The 10,723-nt window shown below is 45.3% G+C and overlaps 1 protein-coding gene across 1 annotated transcript in view; it reads right to left on the reverse strand.

Annotated features, from left to right (window-relative positions):
* The window catches only part of LOC310801352 (uncharacterized protein), an 18,399-nt gene extending 11,321 nt beyond the window's left edge, over window positions 1-7,078 (reverse strand). Inside the window, exons 1-8 of the mRNA XM_083665346.1 lie at window positions 6,989-7,078; window positions 6,291-6,394; window positions 5,716-5,765; window positions 3,630-4,227; window positions 3,250-3,351; window positions 778-912; window positions 190-250; window positions 3-128 (exon numbers count right to left, since the gene is read on the reverse strand). Of these exons, the coding sequence (XP_083521472.1) occupies window positions 3-128; window positions 190-250; window positions 778-912; window positions 3,250-3,351; window positions 3,630-4,227; window positions 5,716-5,765; window positions 6,291-6,394 (1,176 nt within the window). The 5' untranslated portion in view covers window positions 6,989-7,078. The remainder of the gene's footprint in view (window positions 1-2; window positions 129-189; window positions 251-777; window positions 913-3,249; window positions 3,352-3,629; window positions 4,228-5,715; window positions 5,766-6,290; window positions 6,395-6,988) is intronic.
* Window positions 7,079-10,723: the final 3,645 nt, after the last annotated feature.

Genomic DNA, 10,723 nt, shown 5'->3' on the forward strand with positions numbered 1-10,723 from the left:
GCCAGGGAGCGGTCCAGTGGACCGTGGTGGTTCTGGTCAGAACCCAGAGCCAGGGAGCGGTCCAGTGGACTGTGGTGGTTCTGGTCAGAACCCAGAGCCAGGGAGCGGTCCAGTGGACCCTGGTGGTTCTGGTCAGAACCCAGAGCCAGGGAGCGGTCCAGTGGACCGTGGTGGTGCTGGTTCACTTACTGTGCGTTTCTTCCACAGAGACATCAGCTGTCCGTCCAGAGTGGCCCACAGCACGTTGTATCTGGACAGAGGACCACACATCATTCATCTCTAATATCTAATATCTGTAACATCTCTAATATCTAATATCTCTAACATCTCTAACATCTCTAATATCTAATATCTGTAACATCTCTAATATCTAATATCTCTAACATCTCTAATATCTAATATCTCTAACATGTAATATCTCTAACATCTCTAACATCTCTAACATCTAATATCTCTAACATCTCTAATATCTAATATCTCTAACATCTCTAATATCTAATACCTCTAACATCTCTAATATGTAATATCTCTAATATCTAATATCTCTAACATCTCTAATATCTCTAATATCTCTAACATCTCTAACATCTCTAATATCTCTAATATCTCTAGCATCTTTGACATCTCTGCCATAGTCATCTCTGATGTCTCTAATATCTCGTCTTTTCAAACACTTAGAAATGAGGCTATGACATGTTGAGATGGCTCTGTAAACAGACTAGAGGAGAGTCTGTGTGTTGGACCTGAACCGGACCAGCCCCCTCCACCGGTACCTACTTGCGTCCCTTCCATACGTCCAGCCAGCTTGACCGAGACACCACGCCCCCGCCCCCGCCCACGCCCACGCCCATGCCCCCTCCGCTGCTCACTGCTGCCCCCTGCTTCTTCCGGCTCACACGGATGGTTGCAGCGCTGCACACACATACACACACACACACACACACACACACACAAACACACACACACACACACACACACAGACAGATGGTTAGTCTAGAGACACAATGGACACAGACATAAATACTTATATACTTATATATATACTTATATACTTATATATATACAGTGGAACCTCGAGATACGATTTTAATCCGTTCCGAGACTTCCTTCGTAAGTGAAAACATTCGTATCTCAAATTTAAAAAAAAAAAGGGTTCGTGTGCAGGCGGCTGCCACTTCTCGCGAAAAAAAAAGGATTCGTATCTCAAATTTTCATTTGTATCTTAGAGCACAAATTCTACGAAATTTCAATTCGTAACTCAAAACATTCGTATATTGGGGCATTCGTATCTCGAGGTTCCACTGTACTTATATACTTATATATATACTTATCACCATAAAGATGTAAAACACATCCAATACTTCTCCACTCAGAAGACTGGTGGGACGTTATCCTGCAGGGATGACAACATTACACACTTCCTGCTCTGTTTACAGAGTTGTCCTCTGTGGCTCAGTGGGTAGAGCATGGCACTAACAATGCTCAGGTTGTGGGTTCAATTCCCGCTGGGACCATACATAGTGAAAAATGTATGTAGTCACTGTGATGTAAGTCACTTTGGATAAAAGCGTCAGCTAAATGACAGATATTATTTTTCAACCTATGCAGGGGGTGTGGCTAAAGGAACCAGGGGGTGTGCCTAAAGGAGCCTGGGGGTGTGCCTAAAGGAGCCTGGGGGTGTGCCTAAAGGAACCAGGGGGTGTGGCTAAAGGAACCAGGGGGTGTGCCTAAAGGAGCCTGGGGGTGTGCCTAAAGGAACCAGGGGGTGTGGCTAAAGGAACCAGGCGGTGTGCCTAAAGGAACCAGGGGGTGTGGCTAAAGGAGCCTGGGGGTGTGCCTAAAGGAACCAGGGGGTGTGCCTAAAGGAACCAGGGGGTGTGGCTAAAGGAGCCTGGGGGTGTGCCTAAAGGAACCAGGGGGTGTGCCTAAAGGAACCAGGGGGTGTGGCTAAAGGAACCAGGGGGTGTGAGTAAAGGAACCAGGGGGTGTGGCTACATGAGTCAGGGGGTGTGGTTAGAGGAACCAGGGGGTGTGAGTAAAGGAACCAGGGGGTGTGGCTACATGAGTCAGGGGGTGTGGTTAGAGGAACCAGGGGGTGTGGCTAGAGGAACCAGGACAATTGTCAGTAAAGACAATCCTAAAGACAATTATCTGACTAGATCAACAAAGACGAGAATCGCTGGCTGAACTAGCAGACAAACAAGTCTGCCACCATCACCTTCAAACAATTCGTGTTCAGTCAGGTTACACCCATCGTCATGGTTGCCAAGTTCATCATAATATTGTGCCATGGTGCCACACATGACCGTAATGTTTGAACTGGCATTTTAATGTTTTTAAGCACCTGCCCAGGGACCACAGATGAACACATCCCATTGCCTCAGACTGGCACATCCATGTCTATTATCAATCTATCCAATATATTTGTAGAGCACTTTTCACACAGACAAATGTCACAATGCGCTTCACAACAAAAACACTACACACACACACACACACACACACACACACACACACACACTCACTCACTCACTCACTCACTCACTCACTCACTCACTCACACATACACACACACACACACACACACACACACACACACACACACACACACACACACACACACTCTCTCTCTCTCTCTCTCTCTCTCCTGTGTATGCATCATATTCTATTTCCCCCTTTCGACACCACCTCCTCCATCACAGGTAAAATACATACAATACAAACAATACATACAATATGATCCAACACCGAACCATAAAAGTGAACCAACCTACCAACCAGTGTGTTCACTGATAGTTCTTATCACACGTAACCTGGTGTGGTAGTTCTTATCACACGTAACCTGGTGTGGTAGTTCTTATCACACGTAACCTGGTGTGATAGTTCTTATCACACGTAACCTGGTGTGGTAGTTCTTATCACACGTAACCTGGTGTGATAGTTCTTATCACACGTAACCTGGTGTGATAGTTCTTATCACACGTAATCTGGTGTGATAGTTCTTATCACACGTAACCTGGTGTGATAGTTCTTATCACGTGTGTGTGTGTGTGTGTGTGTGTGTGTGTGTGTGTGTGTGTATGTGTGTGTGTGTGTGTGTGTGTGTGTGTGTGTGTGTGTGTGTGTGTGTGTGTGTGTGCGTGTGTGTGTGCGTGTGTGCGAGTGTGTGTGTGTGTCTGGTGTGACTGTGTGTGTGTGTGTGTGTGTGTGTGTGTTTGACCAGTCGTGCTGTGCAGTGAGGTTACTTACCGGGGGGTCTTCTGTTTGAGGGGTCTGGTCTGGAGAGCTGTCTTGTCCACTGGAGGGGGAGGGGCAGGTCTGCAGGGTACCAGACCTACACGTGGTGACCCACTGGAACACACACACACACACACACACACACACACACACACACACACACACACACTGTTACACACTGGAACACACACACTGTTACACTGAGGAGGAGGTGGAGGTGGTGGTGGAGAAGGAGGAGGGGGAGGAGGGGGGAGGAGGCAGAGGAGGTGGAGGAGGAGGAGGAGAAGGAGGAGGAGGAGGAGGAGGAGGGGGAGGAGGGAGGTTGAGGAGAGGGAGGGGGAGGAGGAGGTGGAGCTTGTCCTTAGACAGGCATGTCTCCCTCTGCTACTCACATGTTCCTGTTGGTGGGATCCAGGCTGGTCAGCTCTGCAGGGACAGCATCCTCTGTCTGGGGTACCATGGGAGGGCAGGGGGCCACCGGAGAGGAGGGGACCACCGGAGAGGAGGGGGCCACTGGAGAGGAGGGGACCACTGGAGAGTCATCATCATTGGAGGACTCAGAGCTGGGGTCCACCACAGTGGTGTAGGGGTCCAGGTCTGGTTCTGAGACTGGGCTGGAAGGGGGGGAGGCTGAGACAGACCATCGGGGCTGGTGGGGGTCAGGGTCCGGGGGGGCACTTGGACAGGCAGGGAGGGGGTGGTCATGACTGGTGCTAGTGCCCTCTACTGGGCAAGATGGAGTCACTGCAGACTGTCTCCGTAGAGGGGGGTTTCTGGGGGTGGGGGTGGGGGTGGGGGTGGCAGCGACGGGTACGGCAGGCTGGGGGGTGGAAAAACTGGGGGTGGGAAGGCTGGTGTAGGGAGTGGGGGAGGAGGTGGGGCTGACCCCAGTCTCCATGGCGTTGTGTAGATCCTCAGTGGATCCGTGTAGGAAGGAGGCGGGGTCTTCATTCCTGTCCTGTGCCAGCAGGTTGGGCATGGAGCAGGTCTCTGTGGACCAGAGGCAGACAACCACACTCTTAGAGAGACTCAGGACTCCTGGACTGGACTGTTATTCTGAACAGTGATCTGAGCAGATCCACACACCACTTCAAGGCATTACCTATCAAATGCCATCCTGATTTTGCATACGATCATCATATTTTAGTTTGGGTCTGTTTTTTAGACGGAAATTAATCAAATAGGGCATTCAATTACATTACATTTTATGGCATTTAGCAGACGCCTTTTGCAAAGCGACTTACAACAAATACATTTGTTTAAGTAACTGAATCATCTATCCATCAGTCATCATAAGACAAAGTGATCAATGCTCACACCAGGGGCCATTGGCAGTCACAATGCCAGAAGCCATTATTTATTTCATTTTTTTCATTCAGTTTAAGCGGTTTTAAAGGGAAACATGTGGAGTGGGACCTCCGTCTGTAGAAGGGCTCTGCTATGCTGTGGGGTTAAGGGAGATACAAACGCAGTAAATCGACCAGCTGCAACACAACATGTAAGCGACATTCATCTGGTGTTTATCTGACTGATCCACCAGATTGTCTGAAACTGAAACCCGTCTCTCAGTGTCTGGGGGAAAGTTACTGTGAGCAGTGGAGCGATGGTGGCACAAAGCATTCCAAGTCTAAAGAATGTTCTAGAAGGTTCAACAGGAGATTACTGCTCAAGATGTGTCACGTCTAGTGACACGGAAGGAAGGAATGTCGAGAATAATGACTGTTGTTCTCTACACAACAGAACATGTTGAATAGTAACTATTGTACACAACAGAACATGTTGAATAGTGACTATTGTACACAACAGAACATGTTGAATAGTGACTACTAAGGAAACTACTGTCTTGAACAAAAGATCCTAATAAATACCTAATAAATAAATTCTGGTGGCTGATTGTTGTAATTACACCAGTGTGAGTTTTCTCTGAAAAATGGCGGAAAAAATGCCCATAAGATGTCCAGAGATGCCAAAGTAAATTTTCAAAGAAAATGTTTAATTTTGGCGAAGCAATAGTCACTTGAAATGCTAATGTTGTTCATCAGAGTCTGGATCTTGATCCACATATACTGTACATGAAAGCATTAACTGCCTATGTATTTTTTCATTAAGAAAGCCATAGACATGCATACAATATAGGCCACATTGCATAACTATTGATATGAGTGTTGAATTCATTAATTAACTTTCTCCAGAAATGGGAAGGGAAAGCTGGTGTAGAGGGTGGGGAACTGTGTCAGAGCAGGGTTAATAATGACTACTGTACCCAACAGAACATGTTTAATAATGACTGGAGCAGTGTGTCACCTCTGTTCATGTGAAAGGTCGTAGATCAGGTTCAGACAGACTTATTACTGGCAGAATGTTTTGGTGATGGGTCATGGTGTAATATCAGTCTAACACTACATTTCTCCAAGAAGTAGACTGATCTGTTGTTCTAACTCATATCGGAGGAATGCTGTCCTGTTGGACCGACTGTACCTTTCCTGTGACCTGTGGTTGCTGCATCTGGGGTCACGTACATCAGATCCCTACAAAACAACAGCAAAAGGAAATAAGCAAAGGACTATATTGCATTACCTATACTGTGCACATGTGTTTGATACCAATTCTCATTCCGTTCCATGCATTACAATGAGCCCGTCCTCCGATTTCTACCTCCACCAGCCTCCCCTGATATTGTGTATGTACAGACAATTCATTGATGTTTGGGCTCTGTAAGTGTAGCAGTGTATGTAATAAACAAATGATAATTATATGATTAATCCCAGTGTTGTATAACATGGCCAGCGGCAGGGTTTAACCACACTAACTGCCAAAGAATTCCAGAACACTCACCACTTAGAGCGCCAAGTGTTTTATGTGGTATAGCAACAACCTAGTAACAACACTTTGATTGGCTACAAAATGAAGCATCATCATTGATGCATTTCTGGTGAATAAAGTCACCCTTGGCATTCCAGAATGTTGACAACTTGGGGCGACTTTATTCACCCTCGGCACTGAATGAGTTAATAGAGCATGTTAGCGTATGAGTATGTTAGCGTGTCTCTGACCTATCGGCGGAGAGCGGGACCTGCAGGCTGAGTCCAGCTCGTTGGTAGCGGGCCCGTGGTTTAGGCACCGGGACCGCCAGGTCAGAACTGAGGGGGGACGACATCTAGTAGTGGAGGAGAGAACCCGTCAATAAACACAAATACACCGACACCGGAATATCCTAATATCAGAGAGAGAGAGAGAGAGAGAGAGAGAGAGAGAGAGAGAGAGCTCTTCCACAGAACTATAGACTGGAAGGAACACTCCATTTCCAGCTAACAATCAGGCATGACTTTGCAACAATTAGATCTGAAATACAGTCTCGTCATTCATGTCCTGTGACTCGGTCTGAGCCATTCATGAGACTGTAGGCTTTAGACGTAATCCTCTAGCTTCACTGGTCGTGGACAAACAGAACGTACCTGGGTGTTCTATTCTGTTCTAATAGATCATGTTGTCACGTGTTGCACTAGAGCCAGTGTTCCATATCACGGCTCGTAGTTCAGCGTTCAAAGGTGAGAAACATTACTAAGATAGACATGTGACTTAACCCAGAGGAACATGAACAACACGTTCACTCTGCAATGAAACGCAAAAACACGCTTTGAAAGGAGATCACAGAAGTTCGAAATCCAGAATCTAACCACTTCAAATAACTGATCCGATTCATTTCAAGTTATTTGGTAAATGAACATACAAATGAAATCACTGACTTTACCTTGTCGCTATTCGTCAGTACAACTGCGATGAGACCTGTTGCAGAGTGAAGCGTAAGGCCGGAGACTTTTGCGTTCTGCCGATCTTCTGTCACCTGTCAACCGGGACAAATCTCCCAGGTCTAACCTGTGTTACCTGTTCCGCGGCTGCAGCGGGGCAGGGCTTCCACGGTTCACCGAGACACCTCAAATGATGAACAACATTTGGCCTAAATGTAGCAGATTATGTCATGGGTCAAATGTGAATTGTGAGCAAATCCATGTAATGCCTCCCTAGGTGCATAGGACTACCGGTTTAAGATAATGTACATGTAATGTACTGCGGGTGCAAATGTCACTCATAAAGAAGTCTAATCGTTTCTATGTACCTGTTTTACTATCTGTCGCACCATCCCGCTTAAGCCATGTACATTATATGGTTATGGTTATGGTTATGGTTATGGCTGTGTGGGTGTGAAATTGTTATTCTTATAAAACATTTGTGTATTTGGCAACATTTTTACAGCGTCGTATCATCGTACCGCCACTGTGTGGTATCTTACGGTAAGTGCAACACCATACAGCTCAAGCATATCATAAAATCATAAACTCTGAAACAAATGTTAGAAACCCACCATAATGTCATGATAACATCACATGAGACTTGTTCTGTATGTAGCAGGTCAAACTGAAAAGTTCTCATTTCTCTGAATCAGGAAAAACAACAGCTGCTTGGATCGGTTTCATGAAAACAACAACAATCAGCCAGTGAAGCACATGCGTTTATTGTGATTGGAAGCTCAGGGCTCCACAGCTACAATAACTATCAACAATATTACAACCAAGTGGGAGTGTTAACATTGCCAAGACCCAAACGGTTTTACAATGAAACATCAAAGCTAAATAAATGAGGACGAACTTAATACGTGTAATGTTAAAGACAGACAACAGATGAATGAATACACAGCTGTGTTATGCAGCATCACACCTTCTTGAGATGAACAGGTCTACAGGTACAACAGGTGTGTTCCAGATGCCACTCTGAGACGCCAGGAACCGGCACGAGGTCATCGTTATAAACGCCGCGTTCATCAGGGGAGGCCGGTAAGGGTAGAAATCGGAGGACGGGCTCATTATAAAGCATGGAATGGAATAAGGAATGGAGAATGAGAAGCACATTTATTTGATACCATTCCTGATTCCATTCCATGCATTATAATGAGCCCATCCTCCAGTTTCTGTCATGACTGGTTAATATACAGCGCCCTGTGTAAGTAACGGGACAATGAAGCATTTTGTATTCTTTTGGCTCTACACTCCAAAAGTTTGGATTTGAAATCAAACAATGACTGTTAGGTTAAAGTAGAGATTCTCAGCTTTTATTTGATGGTATTTGTGTACATATTGGTTTCATCATTCAGAAATTGCAACACTTGTTATGCATAGTTCCCCTGTTTCAGGGTACCCAAAAGAAAGGGGACAGATTCATCAAATGTCCAAATTAAGCACTCATGTTTACTATTTGGTCAACAATCCTTTGCATGCAATAACTGCCTGAAGTCTGTGACCCATTGACCCCACCAGACGCTGGGTATCTTCTCTGGTGATGCTCTGCCAGGCCTGGACTGCAGTTGTTTGTTTTGAAGTTTTTTTGCCTAAAATCTTATCATCAGGAAATGAAATAAATGTTCAATTGGATTTAAGTCTGAAGATTGACCAGTAAAGACCTTTCCACTTTCTGGTCTTGAAAAACTCTCTAGTTGCTATGGCAACTATGTTTGGGGTCATTGTCTTACTGTATGATGAAACACAATGAATTTGGAGGCATTTTCTTGCACTCGAGCAGACAAGATGTTTCTGTACACTTCAGAATAGTTACAATCATCAATTAAGACAAGTTAGCCAGTTCTAGTGGCAGCTATACATGCCCAAACCATGACCCCCCCCCCCCCCCTCCAGCATGTTTCACAGATGAGATGGCATGCTGTAAATCTTGGGCAGATCCTTTTTTCTCAAAACTTTCCTCTTGCAATCACTCTGGTACATGATAATATTCATCTTATCTGTTCACAAGTGAAGCAAGTACAATGAAGCGTCTGTAGTTCTGCTGGTGACGTATTCTGCGGATGGTCGTTTCTGACACATTCATGCCTGTCTCCTGGAGAGTGTTTAGAGTGTTCCTGGTCTGTGGGACAGCTGTTTAGAGTGTTCCTGGTCTGTGGGACAGCTGTTTAGAGTGTTCCTGGTCTGTTGTTTAGAGTGTTCCTGGTCAGCTGTTTAGAGTGTTCCTGGTCTGTGGGACAGCTGTTTAGAGCGTTCCTGGTCTGTGGGACAGCTGTTTAGAGTGTTCCTGGTCTGTTGTTTAGAGTGTTCCTGGTCAGTTGTTTAGAGTGTTCCTGGTCTGTGGGACAGCTGTTTAGAGCGTTCCTGGTCTGTGGGACAGCTGTTTAGAGTGTTCCTGGTCTGTTGTTTAGAGTGTTCCTGGTCAGCTGTTTAGAGTGTTCCTGGTCTGTGGGACAGCTGTTTGGGGGGTTTTCTTAATTATGGTGAGCATTCTTCGGTCTTTTTCAGCCTAATAATGCTTCCTTGACTTTCAGTGTCACATCTTTGGTCCTCATGTTGACACTCCAAAGGCAAATACAAAGCCTAGATTCAATACTGGACATTGACAGCTCTCTTATGCTGCACAAATGATGTGACGGAACACACCTGACTTACCAGAAACACCTGTCAAGCCAATTGTCCCATTACTTTTGGGTACCGTAAAATAGTGGGACTATGCATAAAAAGGTGTTGTAATTTCTGAATGGTGAAACCAATATGTACACAAATACCATCAAATAAAAGAGAAATAGATTCTCTACGTTAACATAATAGTAGTTTTGGAGTGTAGAGCCAAAAGAAGAAAGTGCTTCCCTGTCCCATGACTTACCCAGGCCACTGTACTAATGCCTACAGATGGAACACTGGCAACATCTTCAGAACATTCATGATAGAACACTGAGCCCAAGTTATAGTTACATAAACCTTCTCTCTCCTACAGAACACCTCAGTTATAGAAAACATTCCCAGAATTAAGGCCCTAATTTTATACTTGTGTGATGTGAGCGCCTTTAAACCAAACCTTTAATATGTGTTATGTGTCTAATTTACAGAACTATTAGGCTGTTAGGCTATACAATAATACACTGCAAAAAGTGCAGACAGTCAGTATGTAAAAGACACACTGATAGTCTTCATCACTGGAGACGTATTTTGGTTACAGTGAGAACATGGTGAATGTCAAGACAAAGAGGACAGGTCTTGGCCATTTCAACCTTGAAAATGGAAATGAATCCATGAATCTATTGTTGTTTAACTAATTCATACCAATCCATTGATTTATTACAAAACCAGAAAGACCAAAACAATGTGAGTTTGGCAGTGAAGGACTTGGGGCCTGATCCCTCCACACACCCCCACCACCCAGACCTCCACCCTCACCTTCCCAGACATAGAGGTCCTGGCTCCTGCCTCCTGGAGGTTACTCCCTTCAGGCTAAACCTGAACCTGGGTCGGTCCAGAACTAGACTAAAACTGGGTCTGGGGAACTACCCCTCAGGGTCTTACAGTAATTGGCGTCCATGTTTTGGTTTCTGTCTTTGCTACGTGTCGAGTCATCTACATTAGTTAGCTTCTGGCTTGGCTAGCAGACGTGAGAGACTGACTATGTCTCCGTGTCTCTATGTCTCTAGAACATTCTCCCCACTGCTGATTGG

Source organism: Argentina silus (genome assembly GCF_951799395.1).
Source record: "Argentina silus genome assembly, chromosome: 2".
Classification (NCBI taxonomy): Eukaryota; Metazoa; Chordata; class Actinopteri; order Argentiniformes; family Argentinidae; genus Argentina; species Argentina silus.